This window comes from Bombina bombina, chromosome 6, assembly GCF_027579735.1.
Source record: "Bombina bombina isolate aBomBom1 chromosome 6, aBomBom1.pri, whole genome shotgun sequence".
Classification (NCBI taxonomy): Eukaryota; Metazoa; Chordata; class Amphibia; order Anura; family Bombinatoridae; genus Bombina; species Bombina bombina.
Genome location: NC_069504.1, coordinates 1,039,557,052 through 1,039,583,955, shown reverse-complemented (window position 1 = coordinate 1,039,583,955; position 26,904 = coordinate 1,039,557,052). Strand labels below are relative to the sequence as shown.

General features: G+C 35.2%; 1 protein-coding gene across 1 annotated transcript in view; it reads left to right on the top strand.

Moving 5' to 3' along the window:
* The window catches only part of ITK (IL2 inducible T cell kinase), a 205,506-nt gene that overhangs the window by 9,171 nt on the left and 169,431 nt on the right, over positions 1 to 26,904 (top strand). The window contains exon 2 of the mRNA XM_053718791.1: positions 13,599 to 13,703. Coding sequence (XP_053574766.1) covers positions 13,599 to 13,703 — 105 coding nt within the window. The remainder of the gene's footprint in view (positions 1 to 13,598; positions 13,704 to 26,904) is intronic.

Below are 26,904 nucleotides of genomic sequence, written 5' to 3'. Positions count from 1 at the left end.
AAATAAAAAAGCCCTACCCTACACTAAATTACAAATAGACCTAAAAAGGGCCTTTTGCGGGGCATTGCTCCAAAGTAATCAGCTCTTTTACCTGTAACAAAATTGCAAATCCCCCTCAACATTAAAACCCACCACCCACACAACCAACCCTGCTCCCAAATCTGCTGCCCTAGGCACCGGCATTTTTGGCCTAGGCCATAATACGCCCCTGATAATAGGAGTAAATTAGAAAGTTGCTTAAAATTGCATGCACTATCTGAATCACAAAAGAAAACATTAGGGTTCAGTGTTCCTTTAACCATGACAAGACTTCGGTATAGTTAAATAGACAGTGCACTGTAATTTTTTCTTCTCTCCTTTAATGCATTCCTAATGATACTTTCTGTCTGCTGGGATGTATTAAATTGTTTACAGATAGCTCATTTACCTGGATTGTATCATTTGAAATAGCTGTTTTTACCTGTGATATCCCCACCTTTACTAAAATGTCAATTCTTAAGTACTGATTAAAGAAATGCTATGTAGACAGACAAAAGCATGCTCTCAGTGAGGTTTAAACAGAAAGGCACTAAAATGTTCATTATCTATTGTTTGTTCTAAGTATGTGTCTCACTGTGTATGGAATGATAAGATAAGGAGGATTTTGTGTAAATATAGAGAAATAAGTGATTGAGGTATGCTCTTCCATGCAAGCTTAGACCATTTCATTGGGTTGTAGTTTCAATTAGCAGAGACAGCTATTTCATATACAAAATATATCTAACTGAGCAATTTCCCATACATTTTCACTCTTCAGCTGATATAACAAGTCATTGTGCACACTTTAAGGTTAAACAAATTTTATTGTACACTGTCCCTTTCAGGTGGGGGGCAGACAGACAAGTATGACAAATTACCACAAAATATTAAATATCAACTAATTTGCTTATATTGTCCTTAAAAGTGAAAATATATACTTTAGATTCTTCTCACTTTTAAAGTGATGGCAAATCCTAGCCTTTTTGACATAAAGGGGACTTTCAGTCATGAGCCAAAAAAAAGTTCCTTTATTTGCAGCCAGTTTATGCCGAGCTCAGTTTTTTCAGCCGCCCATAGAAAATGCAGTTTTTTTACACCTTTTAGCTAATAGCCGTGCGGGCCAATCGGCATTATGCCGGATGACTAGTACGCTATTGGCTGAGAGGTAAAAATATCACTTCATTGAGGAAATAGCTGTTGCCATAGGTGGCTGGAGGTGCTCAGCTCAGCATAAACTTGCTGCAAATAAAGTAACTTTAAGCATGAAGCTTTTTATAATTCATGACTGAAAGTCCCTTTTATTTGTAGCACTGGTAAAAACGCTAGGATTTACCATCACTTTAATAATAATACTATGTATTTGTAGTGCTGATCAAAATCTGTTTGGGTATAATTCTTGAACTGAATAATAGGTTTTTATTTAAAGAGACAGTCTACACCAGAATTTTTATTGTTTTAAAAGATAGATAATCGCTTTATTACCCATTCCCCAGTTTTGCATAACCAGCACAGTTATAATAATATACTTTTAACCTCTGTGATTATCTTGTATCTAAACCTCTGCAAACTGCCCCTTTATTTCAGTTCTTTTGACAGACTTGCAGTCTAGCCAATCAGTGCCTGCTCCAAGATAACTTCACGTGCACTAGCACAGTGTTATCTATATGAAATACGTGAACTAACACCCTCTAGTGGTGAAAAACTGTTAAAATGCATTCTGAAAAGAGGTGGCCTTCAAGGTCTAAGAAATTAGCATATGAACCTCCTAGGTTAAGCTTTCAACTAAGAATACCAAGACAACAAAGCAAAATTGGTGATAAAAGTAAATTGGAAAATTGTTTAAAATTACATGCTCTATCTGAATCATGAAAGTTTATTTTGGCCTAGACTGCCCCTTAACTATAGAGTTATCAAAATGATCAAATTATAAGATGAACATTTTAAAATTATATATGTCAATATATGTCATCAACTTTTAAAATAAGCTGATCCAGACTCATAGGAAAATATATCTGCTTGAACCCTTAGAAAAGTGTAAAGTGTAAAGACACACTTAAATTATCAAACTTGCATCTGCATATAGGGTTTCTGACTTCTCTTTTTATGGTTATTGGTTGTTAGATGATCACTTTATATCATATTTGTCTTCTAAAAAAGCAAATGAAATGGGAAAAATTATTTAGTTCTTAACCATACCTAAAAAAAGAAGAAAGTTCCTTAAATTTAAGTGCGCTTTAAATGAAAACTAAATGTAAACTTTATACTCCAATCACAAGTTATTTTTAACCTGTTCTCTTTTTATGGTTATTGGTTGTTAGATGATCACTTTATATCATATTTGTCTTCTAAAAAAGCAAATGAAATGGGAAAAATTATTTAGTTCTTAACCATACCTAAAAAAAGAAGAAAGTTCCTTAAATTTAAGTGCGCTTTAAATGAAAACTAAATGTAAACTTTATACTCCAATCACAAGTTATTTTTAACCTGTTGTGGTTAAATAGGAGTCATGTATAGTGGGGGTATTTTTTATAGTTATGCTTGCATGCAGTATCTGTAGGTGGTGAGAGTGCTGAGTTTAAGTTTGGATTTGCATTAAACAAGCATGTTAACCCCAACATATTCCTGTCTTTTGGGGGTTGTTGTATTGTGGAGGAGGACTTATTTGTTTTTAGTTTTTCCGAAATCTATGAAATATGTGTTAGGATATATCAAACTTTAGAAAGACATGAAAGTTAATATTATGCAAAGGCTGCACAACCCCAGCCATGAAAAGTTGTCTTAACACTGGTTGGCACCACGTGGGAAAACATGGGGTGAGATTACATATACGGCGCAGGTGTAATTTCACCTCGTACATCGGGGTATTACATAAACCCCACCGGCAGTTCATAAAGTGCTGTAAATCGGATAAACTAGCAATGTCCAGAAATGAGCGTAAATGCAAATTTTTGGGGTTGCCAGTGACTTAAGGCCCTTTAGAAACTGCCGGTGCCTAAGAAAATAAAAACAACATAAAATCTCCTGTAAAAGTCTAACACGCCTCCCAAAAATAAACCCGACACGTAAAACCCATATATATGCCATCAAACCCACATCACAACTAATAATAAAAATATTAACCCCTAAACTGACAACCCTCCACAACGCAATATGCCTAATAAAACTATTAACCCCTAATCAGCAATTCACCCACATCGCGATCTACCTAATAAAAGTATTAACCACTAAATCCGCCAACCCCAGCATCGCAAACTACCCATTAAAACTATTAACCCCTAATCTGCCATTAACCCACAATGCAATAAACCTATGAAACTATTAACCTCTAATCCGCCAAACCCACACAATGCAATAATGCTAATAAATCTATTATCCCCTAAACCGCCAAAGCCCACAACGCAAATAACTAATCACTAAGCCCCCTAACCTAACACCCTCTAAATTAACCCCATTACATAATTTAAAATAAAACTAAATTATAATTAAAATAAAAAACTAACATTACTTTAAAAATAAAAAAATAAGTTTAAATTAAGATAAATTTACAGAAAATAAAAAAGCTAAAATTACAAAAAATTTAAAAAGTCTAACATTACAGAATTTTTTTAAAATAAAAAATAAAAAAATTATACCTAATCCCTATGAAAATAAAAAAGGCCCCCAAAATAAAAACACCCCCTAATCTAATACTAAACTACCAATAGCCCTTAAAATAACTCATCACTGGTACTGAGTACCCCACCTTTTTTAACTTATAACAGGTAATATTTGTATATATATATATATATATATATATATATATATATATATATATATTGTCACGCCGATCTGGCTGTTGCCAGGGATGCGGCGGTTGCTGTGAGCATGCGGCAATGACGTCATTGCCACACATCTATTCCCCTCTCAAGCTGGTTGGATTCTTTGAAGTCCTCCTTGGTGCGAATCGGTGTCTATGTAAGTACCTGCATAACTTACTTACACTGCCCAAGTATAGGACTTACTGTGTGTGCTCCTGGGTGTTATTTATTGCTGAATTGCTGGATTGCCTTATTGTTACTGAACTCTGCTTGTTTGACCACTGTGCTGTTTAACCCCTGAATTGCTGGATTGCCTTTTTGTTACTGAACTCTGCCTTTCTGACCACTCTGCTGTTTAACCCCTGAATTGCTGGATTACCTTATTGTTACTGAACTCTGCCTGTCTGACCACTCTGCTGTTTGACCCCTGAATTGCCGGATTGCCTTATTGTTACTGAACTCTGCCTATCTGACCACTCTGGTTCACCCCTGAACTGCTAAACTGCTGGATTACCTTTTGTTGCTGACCTCTTCCTGTTTCTGACCATTCTACTGGTTTACCCCTGAACTGCTAAACTGCTGGATTGCCTTTCTGTTGCCAAACTCTGCCTGTCTCTGACCATTCTCTGCCTTAACCTCATTGCCGTGAAGGACTACCCTGTCTACCGTGAGTACTGCTTAGCTCATTTCATAAACTCACTCTGTTCTGGGATATTTGCTATCCTTCCACCAAACCCCGGGATAAGAAGACTACTGGCCAAGTTTGGTCTGATAGAGAAATATCCCATGAGCATTACATTATACTTGGGCCATGGACCCAAATGAGGTAGCAAGAGCAGTCTCTCTTCTGGGAACCCATACCATACACTTGCAGAATGGGGAATCTAAACTAGAGGCTATAACCGCTATGCTCTCCTCACTGGTTGCAGAGAAAAACACAGCTCCTGTTCCCATACGGGCGGTCCCTGCTGCTAGTGCTGCAACCTCCCCGCCCTGTTTCTGGTAGTATACCCCGGATACCGTTGCCTTACAAGTATGATGGTACTACCGACTGTAGGGATTTTCTCAACCAGTGCAGGCTGCACTTCCACAATGACTCTCACACCTTCCAGTCTCATCAATCAAAAGTCACTTTTATCATTTCTTTATTGAAAGACAGGGCTCTAGCCTGAGTCTCTTCCCTTTTGGAACAGAGTGCTCAGCTCCTAAATGATGCAGATACCTTCATTTCTGCATTATCTTCCGTATTTGGGACCTCTAGCCACACTTACCGCCGTCTCTCTCCCTCTCTCTCTCCGTCTCTCTCTCTCCATCTCTCTCTCCGTCTCTCTCTCTCCATCTCTCCGTCTCTCTCTCCATCTCTCTCTCTCCGTCTCTCCGTCTCTCTCTATCTCTTTGTCTCTCTCTCTATCTCTCTCTGTCTCTGTCTCTCTGTCTCTCTCTCTCATTAAATAACATTATTTTCTAGGTTTACAGGTCCTTTAATCACATGCTTTTTTATTATATTTTGACAACAAAAAACTGTTAATCCATGTGGGCCATATAGATAACATTGTGCTCTCTCTTGTGGAGTTGTGCATGACACTGCACCAATTGGCTAAAATGCAAGTCAACAGTTAATAAATAAATTGCCATGTGATCAGGGGGCTGTCATAAGAGGCTTAGATACAAACTAATCACAGATGTAAAAAGTATATTAAAGGGGCAGTCTACACTAACATGGTTATTGTTTAGAAAGATAAATAACGCCTTTACTACCCATTCCCCAGCTTTGCACAACCAACATTGTTACATTAATATACTTTATAATGTTTAAACCTCTAAATTTCTCCCTGTTTCTAACCCACTACAGACAGCCTCTTATCACATGCTTTTTTATTAGCTTTTCACAACGGGCACTGCTAGTTCATGTGGGCCATATAGATAACATTGTGTTCATGCCCGTGGAGTTATTTAAGAGTCAGCACAGCACTAATATGGCTAAAATGCAATAGATAATAAATAAAAAGTCATGTGATCAGGGGGCTGGAAGAAGGTTCCTAGATACAAGGTAATCACAGAGGTAAAAAGTATATTAATATAACTGTGTTGGTTATGCAAAACTGGGGAATGGGTAATAAAGGGATTATCTATCTTTTAAAACAATAACATTTCTATTGTAGACTGTCCCTTTAATATAACCATGTTGGCTGTGCAAAACTGGGGAATGGGTAATAAAGGGTTTATCTTTCTTTTTAAACAATAACAATTTTAGAGTAAACTATCCCTTTAAACTTTGAATATTTTCGTATTTCAAATTCCCCTGAGTTTCTATAAAGTAATAGATGCCACAATGTTGAAACCTATAATTCCATTATCTAATGTCTTCTGCTGATGACAATTAGGTACCGATAAATTGTGCAAATGATGGCTGTGTAAAATATATGGCTACCTTTGACCTGTGCACTTTTTGGCCATGTGACTAAAATGTGCATACTTTATTTGAGTGTAGTCTAACTTGAAAATGTTGTAATAGTAGTAGAACACATATACAGAAATACACACACAGAAAAAACACTCACACAGAAACACCCACTCACCCAGACACTCACAGAAACCTGATCAACCTGATTGTATACGATCGGGTGGATTGATATCCACCTAAAGGCTTGCGCGGAAACAGGGGTATGCGGCCCCATAATGTCCCTTTAATATGTAACATTATATTTAGGTTATTCCACTAGCATATATATGGTGTATGTTAACACTATATTTAAATGCAAGTGATACTGTACAAGGATGTCACCTAGTAATAAATCTTATTTGTTTATAAAGAGTTATAGCTTCTCCTTACCACTGCGAAGAATGCGTTTAGCACCACTGCACTGTATAGATATTAGCTGATCAAATTAATGCCAATATTTAGGTTTTTTTTTTAAATATTATTTACTTAAAAAGAGATTTCTAAGGCTAAATGAAGAGAGAGTAAAGTTAAATTTAAATTGGATAGAACATGACATTTTAAACAACCTTCATATTTAATTATATTATCAATTCTGCTTAGTTCTTTTGGCTTCCTTTATTAATGAGTAATCCTATCTGAGCTCAGAAGCATGCTCATGTGTTTAGCCATCTGGCAGCAGACAAACACTTCTGCCATAGACATGCACACTATTAAGCTCCTATCAGCTTATCTAGGTTTACTCTTCAACAAAGAATACCAAGATAACAAAGTAACTTTGGTAATACAAGTAAATTGGAATGTTGGTTAAAATTGCATGCCCTATCTGATTCATGAACATTTCATTTTCAATTTATAAGCCATATAATGGATAATTTAGGACTGGATGACAAAATTTGTAAAAAATTTTTTATAACAGGTAGCCTGTGACCTTCAGTAGTCAATATGAAGGCTAGGGTTGGCAGATGTCATCCATAAAATATGTTTAATATGGAACAGCACCACAGTATTAAATGGAATTAAGACATTAACTGGTAAGAAAATTAAATGGTGGCATGAAATATAGCAAAATGGGCCTAGATCAATATCTTGGGTTGTCTACTTAAAAAATGTATATAGATTTGATAAATAAAATTTCTGTTTAAATTGAGTGATAGCAAAAATGCTAAAAATGCTTTGGTGTTTTGGGCAAGTTTTTGTCTGGAAGTCTCGGTAGTGAAAGCATTTAAATAGACAACCCAAAGTATTAATTTAGGCCCATTTTGGTATATTTTATGCCACCATTTGGCCATTTGCCTGCCAAATGCAATCATATAAAAAAAAAATAGTTTTTCATAGGCATATGCATTAGTTTTGTTACGAATGCAAATTCATTAATAAAACACGGATATTTGCTTTATTTTCAATAAACGAATGTCCAAAAGAAAGCACCACGAAATGTAAAGAAACACATAAAATACTGATGAAATTTGTCACGCTAATCCTGACCCTTATTCACAGAGCCCAAGGCTGGGCTAATAGGAGGTTTAGCACGTTCTAACCCTCCTATTAGTGCACCCGATCTCTGTGAAGAAGGTTCGGGATTAGCACGGCTCTCCAGCGCAAAAGTATTTAACACTACAGGTGAACTTTTTAACCTGTAGCAAAGGGACATGTACATTTCTTTAACAAATGCAAATGTCAATGTTCCCTAATTTTCAGCATTCATTTAGTTTAAAACAAAATGAATACCAAATAGCAGGGGCACCGAATATTTGAAAAACAACGTTTTTTGAATATTAAGAACCAATGATTTAGCCGAACCAAATTTTTCATCCAAGCACACCTCTACTTTTTCACAAGTTTGGCAAATATGCATAGTTTTTTGGTAATTAGAGGGCCGCTAATTACAGCTGAACACTACACTTCTGAAATTCATGGCAATGAAGGGTAATATTTGCTGAAGTGTAGGGATTAAACTCTCACCTCATTGGTTACCACCATCGTAGGTACTGGCAGCCAGTCTGCCAGTATGCAGTTTAGAGCTTTTTTTTTTATTATTATTATTATTATTACTTTTTTATTTTCTGCAGTGTAGGGATCCCTTCCCCTCCGACAAATGGTAAATGCCATCTTTGTTACTGGCAGCCAGTCTGCTAGTAACATTTTATGGCATTTTTTTAAATGTATTTTATTTTTCTGTAGTATAGGGATACCCCCTCACCCTTCACACCCCCCTCGAACCAAGGATATCATTTCTGTAATTTCAGGAGTGGAGACCCATCCCTCCCTCTCCCCTCCTGAGATCATTTGCCATACTGTAGTGACCCCTCCTCCCTCTAATGTTTATAACCTGGAAATATTGGGTATGGTTTTCAAACTAATTCAGTGGTTATTTTGATTGATTGGAATTGCTTAAAAAATTAAACCTAATATCACCAAGCTTTTTATGGTATATGACAATGTGTTTTTACAACACCTTCTCATTTACCATATTCCTTTATTCCATATTCCTTTAAATCACTGTTAGGTTTTTCTTTCTATCTATCTATATAACTATCTATCATCTATCTAAAGTATTTGACCTTTGGCTTAGTGCACCTAACAAATTAGTTTTTCAGTGCGCAGTAACGCATAGTATTATATTATGTGAGCGATTTAGCACACCTGCACTATTTGACATCCAGATGTTAGCGCATCTTCCGCTTTCACTTGAGTACTAACAAATTACTTTGAACTTGCAATATGAGCTGAAAAATAAAAGTTATTGATTTAACTTAAGTGGTGTTAGTGCACAATAGTGCTAATATTTTAGCGCTCCACTTGTAATCTAGCCCATGATGTTTTAAAATTATTTTGTTTCTTTGTTTTCTTTAATCATTAATTGAGCGAACACTGTTATCCAATTTGCTGTGATTTTTGTCAGTAATCGAGAAGTGTGAAAAATATTTTTCTATTAGAAAGTGGCCGTAACCCTTCTCATACAGTAATAGTGAAACCACAAGGTTTACTCCACTGAAATAATGTAGCCACTAAATAATTCCAAAAGTTCCAAACCTCACTGTACAGAAATAGGTTTGTCTTTGCCGAATAACAGCATAAAAATTGATTTTGTTTTAAAAAAGTGTTTATATATATATATATATATATGTATTTTTTAAATTTGTTTAATATGTTTACAATAAAAAAAAATATTTTTATTATATTAAGGAGATGGCGGCACAATCTACTAATTATTGTAAATCACGATTATAAAAACACAATTTTGGGACTTTTTTTAAAACACTGTGAAAAATATCTCAGTCACCAACAAGTCTGAAGGCAAATGTTTAAATCACAATCATGACAACCCTATTGCTGAAAAAAAAACAATTATAAAAGGGGAAATTTCTGTACATTACAATCACGAAAATGTGAGTATGAAAAAACCCCCAAAGATTTTAGAACATGATTGATACACACCATTTCTAGATATTGCAATTATGATTGCCCTTTATTGAGAACATTTAAGTTTCTAATTCGATAAGTAAAAAATGGTGCTGAGTACCTGTTGAAAAAGTATTGAGAAAATCGATAGGGATGGCCAAGAAAATGACAGTTCCATGCAAAAAATAAGGACGATAATGCATTTCCTGGTCAAAAAAATTTAAGTTTGAAAAGTGGCTCTCGGCAGCCAAAAAATGAAAAAAAATGTGTCCGATAAATTGTAATTGAGACCACTGTGGTAGGGATGGGCGAATATGTGGAAAGTGTAATTTGTTTGGTAGAAAGAATAGTCCTGTGGACATTTGTTTTAGACAATCAAATGTTGATAAGAATGAAAATGCCTTTAAAATTCGATAATCAAATGTTATTTCTGTTTTCCAAATGTTACTTTAATTTTCGAATGTTTATAATTAGATCAAATATCCACATTCAAAATTTTGAATGTAACATTCGATTTAACAAATACTATTCAAAAATTCAATTTTTATTGTGGTAGGGAATTTAGTAAATTTATAAATTATTAGATGCAGTTTGTAGTGTTTTTTAATTAGTGTTTATCCGATACAAATTTGTATATTTCCAATACTGGACTTTCATAAGACACAGGGTAGCAGGATGTAACAGTGTATTTACTTTTCTGGATGCACTTGCCACTCATTATTAATTTCTTTGCAAACGTATATGACTGTCCCGGTGCGTGTTAGGATAGGTCAGTTTATATCTTTGTCACTATGTTGCCTGAATAGTTTCACTTCTGTTCCTTTCATGTCTTTTATACTTCTCCCAGAGGCTTGTAAAGACTCTGTTCTGTCAGCACACAAATATTTTTGTTACACTTTGCACGCATCTTACTTATAATTATAGCAAATCAAGGTACGCTGGCTCCCAACAGTTGTTTATATATTTGCCGTGGTTCCACTTTACAACTCTAATCTTGGCTTTTGATTATAAAGTATTAAAGTATACGGTGGAGAAACCTCAACTTCAGGTTTTCATAAACACTGTTCCACGTTGTACCATCAGCAGATAGAATCCATCAACGCGTTTCATCTGTGTATCAGCCTTGTGTGAAATGGTGTGTATCAATCATGTTCTAAAGATGATGCTGTAATTCCTTTCCTGCTTATTTAAAGACCTATTTTAACCCTTCATTTGCTGTTATTAACTTCAAAAGGGATATCTTTTTTACTTCTTTAAGGGATACATTTTTTTAAATTTTTCATTCACAAAAAAACTTTGTTAAACTATTGATAGTACATATATCTACCATCAGCATAAAAATTATGTTTATAAAAAATATTAAAAACTTTTATCATACATACTTTATAAAATTATAGATTTAGCTTTTTTAAAATAACAATCATTTTTAAAATAAGTCATATTATTCCCTTAATAATCTACTTGTACTCTAGTATTCTCTTTTTTCATAAATTCGCTCTGTGCTAGGTATTAGGGAGTATGATGAACAATATTCATTAGACTTGTGTGCAGTGAAAAAAATCGTTTCGGTTAGTTTCGGATCGATTCGGATGATTTCGAATTTAGTTTTCGGATTGATTCGAATTTGGATACATTCGAATGCATTTGTTTCGGATTCGTTCGGATTCGAATAAATTTGGATGTATTCGGTTCGGATTCGATTCGTAAATTCGGACGTTCGGTATGTGTTAGGTGGGATGTGCTGTGTGTTAGACTAGTATTATGTACTGTAATATTAGGTGTAACCCATAGCAGAGTGATATAACCTAATATACAGTACAATATTAGTGTAATTGTGATTAGTCCATGGCAAACCAAACTAATTTGGATTTATTCGTTAGATTCGGTGCTATGGTCATTCGGAAATTCGAATCGAATCGATCCGAATCTACGAATTTGACAAATTTGTCCGAATTTAAATTTGCAACGAAACAAAATGCACATGTCTAATATTCATGTGCTGACAGAACGGAGCCTTTACAAGCCTTTGGGAGAAGTATAAAAGACCTGAAAGGAACAGAAGTGAAAATATTTAGACAACATAGTGACAAAGATATAATCTGACCTTTTCTAGCATGTACCGGGACAGCCACATACCTTTGGAAAAAAAATAATAGTAAAAATAAATACACAGTTACAGTCTGTTACCCTGTGTCTTATGAAATTCCAGTATTCGAAATATACTTTATAATTGATACAGTGAATATCTATACAAATTTTTTATCGGATAAACACCAATTAAAAACCACTATGAACTGCAGCCTTTCCCATTGGCTGTAATTTGTCACGTGACTCTCTACATAATGAACAATCCCTTCTTAGCACCGGTATACTTTCTATCAGACTGTACTTACTTTCTATGCTGTTGTATTTATATGTAGTTTAGAAGAGTGCACACTTGTATGATAAGGTTTTAAATATGTGATATATTTTAAGAGTGTATATGATTTTAGCATCTATGAATACATTTATGTTTATGAATTAAGTACAGATCCATATTGTCTTCTTCTTTGACATGATATGTTTGCAGACTATGGGGCATATTTATGAATGTGCGAGCAGACATGATCTGATATAGCGGATCATGTCTGCTGCACATCGATAAATGCCGACAGCATACGCTCTCGGCAATTGTCATTGCACCAGCAGTTCTTGTGAACTGCTGGTGCAATGCCGCCCCCTGCAGATTCGCGGCCAATTAGCCGCTAGCAGGGGGTGTCAATCAACCCGATCGTATTCAATAGAGTTGATTTCTGGCAATTTCTGTCCGCGGCCTCAGAGCAGGAGGACAGGTTATTGAGCAGTGGTCTTTAGATGTATGGAGCTTGATAAATATGCCTCTATATCATGTTTTTGTTTAGTAGAAAACTGGTATTGTTATACACATTATGCATTTTTAATCTCTTACATAGACCCATATTTTCTATTTGTTATCCTGTGTACAATGCAATGTGTATAATTCATTCTTGGGATAGTTTTATACATTATTTAATCATTGTTGGACTCTTTCACTATATTTGCTCCTACCAGACTATTCCAGGTGCTAGCAACAATTTCTGTAAAGTGTTGTTTCACTACATATTTTTAAACCTGGAAATGCTATATTATAATTTCCTTTTCTTCTGTTTCGCTTTCTTAAACTTTACTAAATCCTCAAAATATTTTAATCTTTTCATTCCACCATCATTTGGCGTACAAAGGCTTTCCTAGTAAGGAATTTTGTTAAGACCATGCAGCATTTGAGCGTTTGTATTGTTGTATAGTTTGAGTCAATGCAACATTATTTTCTTTAGGAGATACAGGGAGCGCAATCTATAAGGGGTTTATGTTTGCGTTTGTCAGGTTTACCGATGGTAAGCCGAGTTGAAAGTAAATGTGATCGCTTCAGCGCAATAACGATTTACACTAGAATGATTACCACATCCTCAGAGCTCTTGTTAACTGTTTTGCAAGACAAAAAAGTTGCACAAAACACATAAAAAATACATTACAAATTATAGTTATTTTTTTTTCTCCATTGACTTCTACGGGTATTATGTGAACACCCACATGATGTTCTAACTTGGCTTTTTGCGCTCATCGGGTTAGCGCACAAGCAAAAACAGTTTACTCTCAACGCATAACACTAGGGCATCCTGACGCATGCAAAAAGCTTACTTCTAGTGCAGTTAACTCTCAAGCAGGAGAGTTAATTGGCGCTCCACTCGTAATCTGACCCATGGTCTGCAAAATTGTACTGAACATTGCAGTTGTAATCAGATTCTTAAAATATAATGCAAGATAACTAGCTCTTTTTTATGTTGCTAGGATATATAGCTTCATTATTTGTGCATATACCACTATATATACATACAACTATAAATCTGTAAATTGACTATTTCTGATATCGTTTTCTCCAGAAAGTCCGTTCTCTACGGGGCTCCATTGAATTGGCTCGTATTAAATGTGTGGAAATTGTAACAACGGATACCAGCATCCCTTGCAGGAACAAGTACCCTTTCCAGGTGAGAAGCATTAACCTGTTTACAGACAAACACGCAGAGGTACATGGTTAGGTATTCAAAGATACACAGCAAATAAGCACTGGTTAGCTTTTCTTTTAAAAAGTGCCAGTGAGTTAATGTGTTCCTTTTAGGAAACCCTTAAATATTGCACATGCTGTTTCAGTCTTGTTGATTTAGCGGAATGGAATTTATTTCCAAACCCTAGTGACAGATACCATTTCACAGGTGCTATAAGAGTAGTGCTATGGCATACTCCAGTTTAGTTTGGGCATTAGTACACACACACACATACTCATATATATATATTTTTTATTTATGTATATTTGTATTTGTATATGTATGTATGTTATGGGTAAAGTCAGATATTGGGTAATCCTAGTATTACCCGAGTAATCCTGACGCAAACACTTCTGGATAAAGCTAATAAAATCATACATTGGGCTTTACCAGGGTAATGCTAGTATTAATGTAGTGAATGTAGTCCAGCGCTAAATTAGCACGGGTAGAGCATTTAGTTAAATTATATGATTTGAATATATTTTTATTTTTGAAATTAAATGAATATTTTATATATATGTTGCAATTTTGTATTTATATATTTAATGCAGATAATCCTAAATTATTTATCAACATTCAGTTTAGAAGATTTAATAAAAGATATATAATATAAATAAACTTTCATGTATGAACTGATATATATAAGCTTCTTGTCTATATATGGGCTTCTTATCTATATATAAAAACTAATAAAACATTTGTATAATTAAACAGAAATTTAATAACTTGCTAAAAGCATTCACAAGATAAAAAGGGACGTCTCCCTTATAACATAGATTGCATCAGAAAAGACAATTGGATAACTTTTGTTAATGTTTCCGCTATTAATAATCAGGTACCTGTTATATGATGTAACAAACAATAGTGTCTAAAATATTGAACTCAAAAAACTCAAAGTTCCAAATGAGATAACCTACCCGCTGTTATGGCGGGTGTGTGTTACCGGTCCGTTAGTGAGAGACTGGTATTTTAAAAATATGTTGTGTGACTTTTCCTACGTCACACTTGTGATCGTAGCTGTTTCAATTTTGTTGCAATATAACCAGTGATCCTTGATATTCTGTCAAGCACTTATTATGTTGCAATTTTTGTAACTTTAATCTGTATGTGTATCAGAAGGTGTATGCCCCTATTCCGTGTATAATTAGAGAGTCTTGGGGGAGATTACAATTTACGCTGGTCTTTTGGCACACCTCATGTCTCTATGGGTGTGGTCTTTGCGGTCACGTTCAGTGACTTGGATGTTAGACTGTGCGGTCACGTTTAGTGACTATAATGCAATCCTCGCAGTGTGGACTTAGCGGTCACTTATAGTGACTGTGATAAGATCTTTGCGGTCACGGAGGTGACTAACAGTGGGGTCTTTGCGGTCACAAGAGGTGACTAGGAGTAGAATCTTTACCGGACATCAGTGATGTTATACAGTAAGGTCTTTGCGGTCACAAATTGTGACTTACATATATTAACTTGCGGTTATATCTTTGCGGTCACAGATTGTGACTTAAGAGTGGTCTTTGCGGTCACGAACAGTGGTGACTTAAAGGAAATCTTTGCGGTCACTAGTAGTGACTAACAGTATGATCTCCGTGACCGCAAAGATCTTATCACAGTCACTATAAGTGACCGCTAAGTTCACACTGCGAGGATTGCATTATAGTCACTAAACGTGACCGCACAGTCTAACATCCAAGTCACTGAACGTGACCGCAAAGACCACACCAATAGAGACATCAGGTATGCCAAAAGACCAGCGTAAATTGTAATCTCCCCCAAGACTCCCTAATTATACACGGAATAGGGGAATACACCTTCTGATACACATACAGATTAAAGTTACAAAAATTGCAACATAATAAGCGCTTGACAGAATATCAAGGATCACTGGTTATTTTGCAACAAAATTGAAACAGCTACGATCACAAGTGTGACGTAGGAAAAGTCACATGACATATTTTTAAAATACCAGTCTCTCACTAACGGACCGGTAACACACACCCGCCATAACAGCGGGTAGGTTATCTCATTTGGAACTTTGAGTTTTTTGAGTTCAATATTTTGGACTCTATTGTTTATTACATCATATAACAGGTACCTGATTATTAATAGCGGAAACATTAACAAAAGTTATCCAATTGTCTTTTCTGATGCAATCTATGTTATAAGGGAGACGTCCCTTTTTATCTTGTGAATGCTTTTAGCAAGTTATTAAATTTCTGTTTAATTATACAAATGTTTTATTAGTTTTTATATATAGATAAGAAGCCCATATATAGACAAGAAGCTTATATATATCAGTTCATACATGAAAGTTTATTTATATTATATATCTTTTATTAACTCTTCTAAACTGAATGTTGATAAATAACTTAGGATTATCTGCATTAAATATATAAATACAAAATTGCAACATATATATAAAATATTCATTTAATTTCAAATATAAAAATATATTCAAATCATATAATTTAACTAAATGCTCTACCCGTGCTAATTTAGCGCTGGACTACATTCACTACATTTCTACCACTGTGTTCTTAGAGGGGAATACACTAGTCTAGCAGGGTCAATTCTCTAGCGCCTCATCTTTCTCACTACCAGTTTAATGCTAGTATTACCCAAACACTTCTGGATAGAGCTAATATTTCATATGTTTGTTTTGCAGCATGATTTGTTACATAAAACATTAAACATTTTATACGCCAACAGGAATTTAAACATCTTGATAAAGCTAATAAAGCATACATAAAATCATACACCAACAGGAAATTAAACATTTTTAAGGAAATTTTTATTTTTCATATGTTTGTTTTTTAGTATGTTTTGTTACATGAAACATTAAACTTATTATTTTTCATATGCTTTGGGCCATGTTTTGTTTCACCAACAGCCCAATGCACTGTAATTCCCCCATCTTCACTATCTTTCACTTGGGTTGGATGCCAGAGGATCGGCGGGACACCTTCCTTGAAACCCCCACGTGGACGCAAAAATAAATAAATTGTAGAGATGAAGGAATTACAGTATATCGGGTTTTACCCACAGTCTCTTGGTTAGTAATTATTAATTAAACCCCTTATCAACATTTAGTGAATAATTCCCTATCAACATTTAGGAGGATATTTATCAAGTCGTCAACCGCAAATACGCTGGAATTCCGCAGCATAATTGTGGCAAGCTTAATCCGACCTAGTTATTAAAGCCTACAGACCTTCAAAAGTTGAAATCTGTGATGTAGCATACGATGCGCCGGTCTCAATCCGACACAGATCGATGCTTACGTCATTACAAATTTGGCACTATCTGACAACTTTTGCAAGTTAACAAACTTCTAACTGGTACGCTCGACACTATTCCGTCCCAGTGTACCTGGTTTTCAATCCACCACCCTGGAGGCCGCGGATTCCTTAGGAATCAATGGGAGTCTGAAAGCTGCAAAAGCTCATGTTCGATACTGCCAGATATCCCATTGATTTCTATGATAGAAAACCAGTAAAGTTGACACCTAACACCCAAACATAACCCCCGAGTCTAAACACCCCTAATATGCCGCCCCGACATCACCGCAACCTACATAATGTTATTAACCCCTATCCCGCCACTCCCAGACTCCGCCGTAACTAAATAAATGTATTAATCCCTATCCCGCCGCTCCCGGAGCCCACCGCAACTAAATAAATGTATTAACCCCTATCCCGCCACTCCCGGACCCCGCCGCAACTGTAATAAAATGATTAACCCCTAAACCCCTGGCCTCCAACATCACTACCACTAACTAAACCTATTAACCCCAGTCCTCTGCATCGCCATAAACTAAATTAAGCAACCCCTAAACCTAATAAGCCGCTGAATTTACATTAAATATTAACTCATCCCTATCTTATAATAAATTAAAACTTACCTTTAGAATTAAAATAAACTCTATTAAACTATTAATTAACCTACCCTAACTATTATACTACAATTACATTAAACTATATTAAACTATTAATTAACCTACCCTAACTATTAAACTAAAATTACATTAAACTAACAATTAAATTAACTATATTACATATAGTTAATAAAATTAAAGGTGAAAAAATCCTATTGGCTGTTGCAATCAGCCAATAGGATTGAGCTTTCATCCTATTGGCTGATCCAATCAGCCAATAGGATTGAGCATGCATTCTATTGGCTATTCCAATCAGCCAATAGAATGCAAGCTCAACCCTATTGGCTGATTGGATCAGCCAATAGGATGAAAGCTCAATCCTATTGGCTGATTGCAACAGCCAACAGGATTTTTTCCCCTTTAATTCCTATTGGCTGATAGAATTCTATCAGCCAATCGGAATGTAAGGGACACCATCTTGGATGACGTACCTTAAATGGAACTACTACAAAGGGTGTGTGGTGATACTGTGTCAGGCTCAGCAATGCTACCCCTGAATCTGATCTCTCCCAAAATCAGATGTGTAAAAGGATGAACCAAGTGGGGGGGAGGGGAGCGCTCAAAAATGAGCTGTGAGTTGGACTAGAGAAGGTAGTGTGAACCAATCTTTGATTGGTATATGTTAAAAATAGAACTCTTTGTGGTAAATAATTATGTATATAAATATAAATTAAATGAATGTGATATTAATCTCTGCTTATGAGTTTATTTCTCTCAATTTGATGAGTGCAAATATGTCGCTCATACAGCTATATATGTGTGTAAGCAAATTATGATATTAAAATTATTTAAATGTGAAACTCTTAAAAAGCGTGGTTACAAATATACTTGTTGGACTGAGTGACAAGATGAAGAAACAAAATGCGGAGAACTATAATGTTGTATATAAAATAATTTTACTAAAAATAAATTGTTGCACAAACATATTATAAAAACACATTAAGAGTATCTAAAAATGCACTTGCAATCAAATATTATGCAGATCTGAATGAACTCCAAATGGCAGTATTCATATATGATCACCAAAATATATTATAAACTCCAAGTTGCATCATTTAGTACATATTCTCAGAAAAGGCAACACATGTAGCAGTTAAATCTTATGTTACTGTTACAAATGGCAGAACGTTTTCAATGAGGATCTTTGGAGTTAATCCACGGATTAAAGTGGTATGTCTAAACAGAGACTTTAAAACGTATTATCAATACAGAGACGTAAAACAGTAGATGAATATCACATAAAGGAGGACTGCCTATTTGTACATAAGTGGTTTGTACATAGGTGATGGTATTTAGCTTGTTGTATCAAAAAGTAGCAATGGATGCTTATATATTATATTAGTATTCCCAGTCTCTAATGGGTTGTGTATACACGTTGGTCGTCTAGTGACGATTCAGTTGATGAGATTAAAAATATAAGTTGTGGCCACAACTATTATATCCAAGGGTGGTATGTCCCTGTTTAAAAAGTGCTAGTATCAGCTGAGCAGTTTTTTCGTTATGAAGTAACTGTTTTAGAAAGGGCTCAATGCTGAGCGGTAGATCAAACGGAGTGAAGCGGTGCTCCCCCTAGCCATACTACTGATATCCCTTACCTCCTCTCCAATTACACGGGTATTCGGAATGTTACCTCAAAGGTTCCTGTAACGGGTTGCAAATCGCTTAGCTCTTCGGCGTCTCGCCGTTAAGGCTTCCCGGCAATCCCTTCTGAGTATGGGATTCACGTCTGGTCCTCGGAGGTCCAATCAGGTAGTCGGGTCGTGGGGGGAGTGGTTCCTGGACGGATCTTTCGTTTTCCTCGCTAGAGCCTAGTCACATTAGATAGTCAAATCTACGCGTTTCAGTGCTATAGATGCGCCTTTATCAAGACTGGATGTTTCTATGTGATTTGTGTGGCTCTCTTATAGTGTGTTCGTTGCTCCTCCCTGGCTGATTGGATTTCTCCAGCTGTATTTACTTAGAAACTATATGTCTAGAAATCGAAGTCCAGATTCTTATGATGACAACATATGATTATATATAAAATATATATAAAATATATAAGTTTAGAATAAAATGGAAAAAAAGGGTTTTAATACAAATTTTCTCAAAAAGTTTATATATTGTATATTTTTTAAATTCTGACTATGAAATGAAAACCCCGCAAATTAAATTCATTTTAGAATGCATACAGTTTATATTGGAAAACAATTACTTCAGTTTTAATGGTAACTTTTATTTACAATTGAAAGGAACGGCTATGGGCACGAGGTTTGCACCCAGCTATGCAAATCTATTCATGGGGAAGTTTGAAGAAGAACACATCCTACACTCCCCATGGGGTGCAAACCTTGTGCTCTACAAGCGGTTCATCGACGATATATTTCTTATATGGAAAGGTGACCAGGAATTACTTAACCTATTTCTTGAAGATCTAAATTCAAACAACTGGGGAATTAATTTTACCTATGAATTTAGCAAGGAGAATATACACTTTCTAGACGTCTTGATTAATGTTAATAACAATATCATTAACACTAGGACCTACTTTAAACCAACTGACACTAATAGTTATATAAATCCAGAAAGCTGTCATCTTAAAAAATGGATTGATAATATACCCAAAGGCCAATTCTATAGAATGAAGAAAAATTGTTCAGAATCCAAAGTGTTCTTACAACAAGCTGAATTATTAGAAAAGAAATTCCAGGATAAAGGATATCAGGAGAGTAAAATAAAAGAAGCAAAAATACTAGCCATACAAAAAGATAGATCCGAATTACTAAAATATAACAGGAAAGATGCCAATAAGAACATAAATAGAAAACTATCATTTATAACTGAATACAATGAAGACCATATAATCATAAAAAAGATTCTAGATAGGCATTGGCACATAATAAGAAAAGACCCACTTCTATCAGACATTATAGACGAACATCCCAATATGATATATAGAAAAACAAAAAATCTAAAAAGCATACTGGCACCAAGCGAATTTAATAAAAACAAAAAAACAAGAGAACAAGACCTAACAGGCAATAAACTTCTTGGTTTCTTTCCCTGCACCAGCTGCAAAGCATGTAAATATGGTAAAAAAGCCAAAGAAGTTACATCTTCAAACAATGACTTTAAACATCACATACGAGAGACAATCAGATGCTCAGACACTAATATAATCTACTTAATCCAATGACAATGCAAACTTCAATATTTAGGACAAACTAGTAGACCTCTACATGATAGAATAAGAGAACATCTTTTAAACATCAAACATGGCTATTGTAAACATCTACTCTCGAAACATTTTACAGAAGTGCACAATAAAAAACCAATAGGATTTCAGTACTGGGGAATAAAGAAAGTACTTAATAATAGAGGAGGGGATATGGAAAAAACCTTATTATTAATAGAAGCAGAACTAATATTTAAATTTAACACATTAACACCTAACGGACTTAATGCTGAACTCAATTTAAATCCCTTTAATTAGAACATTAGTTATATATGTAGTTATATTGGTTTTGTATCTTTGATCAAGCCTCCTATCTGATCCATCAGTTAACCAACATACTGACACTACACTGTTTATTTCTCCTAATTCGTAAGTAAAACACCCTCAAACTGTTTCTATTCCAGTAAAAAGCATTATAATCATAATGCACTATTTTCCTTCTTTAGTTTGTTCCCCTACCTATATATATATCACCTATTCACCCTCACACATCAGAATGAGATCACATCTATGGATATAATATACATACTTTATCACTAGCGTAATCACCAATATACACACATTATATATTAACGAGAACTTATAAGGTTAATTAATGTAGGATTCTTTAATGTAGGATCTGTTCTGACATACCCTGTTACAGTCACCATTTTCTAAAACACATAAAACTTTTTGAGAAAATTTGTATTAAAACCCTTTTTTTCCATTTTATTCTAAACTTATATATTTTATATATATTTTATATATAATCATATGTTGTCATCATAAGAATCTGGATTTCGATTTCTAGATTTCAATCAATCTTGTACTATAATTATCATGAACGTCTAGCACAAATAGATCAATACAGAGACATATAGTTTCTAAGTAAATACAGCTGGAGAAATCCAATCAGCCAGGGAGGAGCAACGAACACACTATAAGAGAGCCACACAAATCACATAGGAACATCCAGTCTTGATAAAGGCGCATCTATAGCGCTGAAACGCGTAGATTTGACTATCTAATGTGACTAGGCTCTAGCGAGGAAAACGAAAGATCCGTCCAGGAACCACTCCCCCCACGACCCGACTACCTGATTGGACCTCCGAGGACCAGACGTGAATCCCATACTCAGAAGGGATTGCCGGGAAGCCTTAACGGCGAGACTCCGAAGAGCTAAGCGATTTGCAACCCGTTACAGGAACCTTTGAGGTAACATTCCGAATACCCGTGTAATTGGAGAGGAGGTAAGGGATATCAGTAGTACGGCTAGGGGGAGCACCGCTTCACTCCGTTTGATCTACCGCTCAGCATTGAGCCCTTTCTAAAACAGTTACTTCATAACGAAAAAACTGCTCAGCTGATACTAGCACTTTTTAAACAGGGACATACCACCCTTGGATATAATAGTTGTGGCCACAACTTATATTTTTAATCTCATCAACTGAATCGTCACTAGACGACCAACGTGTATACACAACCCATTAGAGACTGGGAATACTAATATAATATATAAGCATCCATTGCTACTTTTTGATACAACAAGCTAAATACCATCACCTATGTACAAACCACTTATGTACAAATAGGCAGTCCTCCTTTATGTGATATTCATCTACTGTTTTACGTCTCTGTATTGATAATACGTTTTAAAGTCTCTGTTTAGACATACCACTTTAATCTGTGGATTAACTCCAAAGATCCTCATTGAAAACGTTCTGCCATTTGTAACAGTAACATAAGATTTAACTGCTACATGTGTTGCCTTTTCTGAGAATATGTACTAAATGATGCAACTTGAAGTTTATAATATATTTTGGTGATCATATATGAATACTGCCATTTGGAGTTCATTCAGATCTGCATAATATTTGATTGCAAGTGCATTTTTAGATACTCTTAATGTGTTTTTATAATATGTTTGTGCAAGAATTTATTTTTAGTAAAATTATTTTATATACAACATTATAGTTCTCCGCATTTTGTTTCTTCATCTTGTCACTCAGTCCAACAAGTATATTTGTAACCACGCTTTTTAAGAGTTTCACATTTAAATAATTTTAATATCATAATTTGCTTACACACATATATAGCTGTATGAGCGACATATTTGCACTCATCAAATTGAGAGAAATAAACTCATAAGCAGAGATTAATATCACATTCATTTAATTTATATTTATATACATAATTATTTACCACAAAGAGTTCTATTTTTAACATATACCAATCAAAGATTGGTTCACACTACCTTCTCTAGTCCAACTCACAGCTCATTTTTGAGCGCTCCCCTCCCCCCCACTTGGTACCTTAAATGGAACCTTAATTCGTCGTTGACCATCAGAAGAAGAGGATGCTCCGCGCCGGATGTCTTGAAGATGGAGCCGCTCCACGCCTGATGGATGAAGATAGAAGATGCCGTCTGGATGAAGACTTCTGCCCGCTTGAAAGAAGACTTCTGCCGGCTTCATTGAGGACTTCTGCCGCTGGGATGAGGATGGATGTCCGGTCTTAGAAAACTGTAAGTGGATCGTCGGTAGTTAGTGTTAGGTTTTTTTAAGGGTTTATTGGGTGGGTTTTCATTTTAGCTTAGGGACTTTGGGCAGTTAAAGAGCTGAATGCCCTTTTAAGGGCAATACCCATACAAATGCCCTTTTCAGGGCAATGGGGAGCTTAGGTTTTTTACACAGGGTATTATTTGGGGGTGTTGGTTGTGTGAGTGGTGGGTTTTACTGTTGGGGGGGTATTTGTATTTTTTTTTTTTAACAGGTAAAAGAGCTGATTTCTTTGGGGCAATGCCCCGCAAAAGGCCCGTTTAAGGGCCATTGGTAGTTTAGTGTAGGCTAGGGTTTTTTTTTATTTTGGGGGGTCTTTTTTATTTTGATAGGGCTCTTAGATTAGGTGTAATTAATTTTTATTTTTGATACTGTGGTTTTTATTTTTTGTAGCTTAGTGTTTCTTTATTTTTTGTAACTTAGTTGTTATTTTTTTTGTAATTTAGTCATTTTTATTAGTAGATTAAAATAACTTGAGTAGGGTTAGGTTTTTAAATATGTAATAAAGTTAATTTAATTGTTAGTTTAATGTAATTTTAGTATAATATTTAGGGTAGGTTAATTAATAGTTTAATATAGTTTATTTTAATTCTAAAGGTAAGTTTAAATTTATTATAAGATAGGGATAAGTTAATATATAATGTAAAGTTAGCGGCTTGTTAGGTTTAGGGGTTAATAGGTTCATTTAGTTTATGGTGATGTGGGGGGCTGGCGGTTTAGAGGTTAATAGGTTTAGTAAGTGGTAGTGATGTGGGAGGCCAGGGGTTTAGGGGTTAATAAATTTATTTAGTGGCGGTGGGGTCTGGGAGCGGCGGGATAGGGGTTAATACATTTATTTAGTTGCGGCGGGGTCGGGGAGCTGCGGGATAGGGGTTAATAACTCTATTAGAGTTGCGGTGGGCTCTGGGAGCGGCAGGATAGGGGTTACTAACTTTATTAAAGTTGCGATGTGCTCCGGGAGCAGCGGGATAGGGGTTAATAACTTTATTAAAGTTGCGGCGGGGTTCGGGAGCGGCGGGATAGGGGTTAAACATTTTAGTATAGTGGCGGTGTTTAGTGACAGGGTATAAATAAAGTTGGGAAAAAGCCGAATATAAGCGAGATCGATGACTGTTAGTTAACAACAGTCCGCTGCTCATCGCCCCGTAATTGGTGTGCAGCTTTTTGACAGCTTTTTTTATAAATAAGGAGAGCGTATTCAGGTCTGCGGCCGCAATGTTAGGCAATGTTAGGCGAGCGTATTGGTGCCGTCAAATGCAGCATAGTTGACGGCTTGATAATTCGGCCTCATAGTGTTCATGAAGTGAATCCAATAAGATTTTCTTTGTCTTAATCTTCTGAACCTATCTCCCCCTTCCTTAGGGATGGAAATAAATTCCTCTCAAGCATGCAGGATTTTGATTGTGAACTTTTCGATAATGATCAGACAAATTGTGTCCCTTAAAGCCTATTTCGATATTTTTAATGTACTCTAAGGGGCATATTTATCAAGCTCCCTGAATACGATCGGGTTGATTGACACCCCCTGCTAGCGGCCGCGAATCTGCAGGGGCAGAATTGCACCAGCCGTTCACAAGAACTGCTGGTGCAATGATTAATGCCGACCATAGGCGTCACCATTTTGCCCCCCTATTTGCCCCCCCAAAGAGATCTACTTCATTTACGGTGAGTAGCTGCAGGGGTGGAACAATCACTGTTGCAGATGGGGCTCATAGACATAGGAACAGCACACCACTCACTGCTTACTCAATCTAATCTCCTCCAATGTGCTGCTTAAACACTCGGCTGCTGCGCTAATATAATGCAGCAGAGAGTTGATCAAGTCAGAGAGAGTGAGCAGTGACTGTTTACAAGCAGCACCATGCTTTCAAAGTTTGCCTTCCGAAACCAGGAAGAAATTGCAAACTAACCATGGCAACCATGATGTCATGAATTTGCTGTGTTCCTGCCTGAGTGCTCTAACAGGAGTTCTGTGCTGACTGACAGCTGCATCATCCAACCATCAGCAAGCAGCCCAGGCTCAAGCCTCACACTGCACATCGTGCTGCTGACAGGCAGTGCAGCTTCAGGAGGAAAGAGCTAAGTAATAAATCCTTTTTTCATTTACACTGTGGCTGCTCAGAAAGGCAGAAGTTGTTTAGAAATGAAGATAATTTTGTATTCTTCATTGTAAACTCTTCATGCCTTTCCTGTGAAAAGTAACTTGTTGTTTTTGTCACTAATTTAATTAATTCAAACATTTTTATGGTATGCCATGCTGCCTAACTACAGAATAAAAACAACCTATTTCCCCTGAAATAAAGCTTACTGCTCTAAAATCAGCTTGCATGGGGCAAAACTAGAACATGAGTTATATGTAAATAAATGTATTTCCTTCTCTATGTATGCATGTGTGTATAAATGTATGTATGTGTGTTATGTGTATAAATGTATGTGTGTATAAATGTATGTATATTTGTATTATGTATGTGTGTATAAATGTATTTATGTATGTGTGTATAAATGTATGTATATGTGTATTATGTATGTGTGTATAAATGTATTTATGTATGTGTGTATAAATGTATGTATATTTGTATTATGTGTATAAATGTATGTGTGTATAAATGTATGTATATGTGTATTATGTATGTGTGTATAAATGTATGTATATGTGTATTATGTATGTATATGTGTATTATGTATGTGTGTATAAATGTATGTATATGTGTATTATGTATGTGTGTATAAATGTATGTATATGTGTATTATGTATGTGTGTATAAATGTATGTATATGTGTATTATGTATGTGTGTATAAATGTATGTATATGTGTATTATGTATGTGTGTATAAATGTATGTATATGTGTATTATGTATGTGTGTATAAATGTATGTATATGTGTATTATGTATGTGTGTATAAATGTATGTATATGTGTATTATGTATGTGTGTATAAATGTATTTATGTATGTGTGTATAAATGTATGTATATGTGTATTATGTATGTGTGTATAAATGTATGTTTATGTGTATTATGTATGTGTGTATAAATGTATGTATATGTGTATTATGTATGTGTGTATAAATGTATTTATGTATGTGTGTATAAATGTATGTATATGTGTATTATGTATGTGTGTATAAATGTATGTATATGTGTATTATGTATGTGTGTATAAATGTATTTATGTATGTGTGTATAAATGTATGTATATTTGTATTATGTATGTGTGTATAAATGTATGTATATGTGTATTATGTTTGTGTGTATAAATGTATTTATGTATGTGTGTATAAATGTATGTATATGTGTATTATGTATGTGTGTATAAATGTATGTATATGTGTATTATGTTTGTGTGTATAAATGTATTTATGTATGTGTGTATAAATGTATGTATAGTTGTATTATGTATGTGTGTATAAATGTATGTATATGTGTATTATGTATGTGTGTATAAATGTATGTATATGTGTA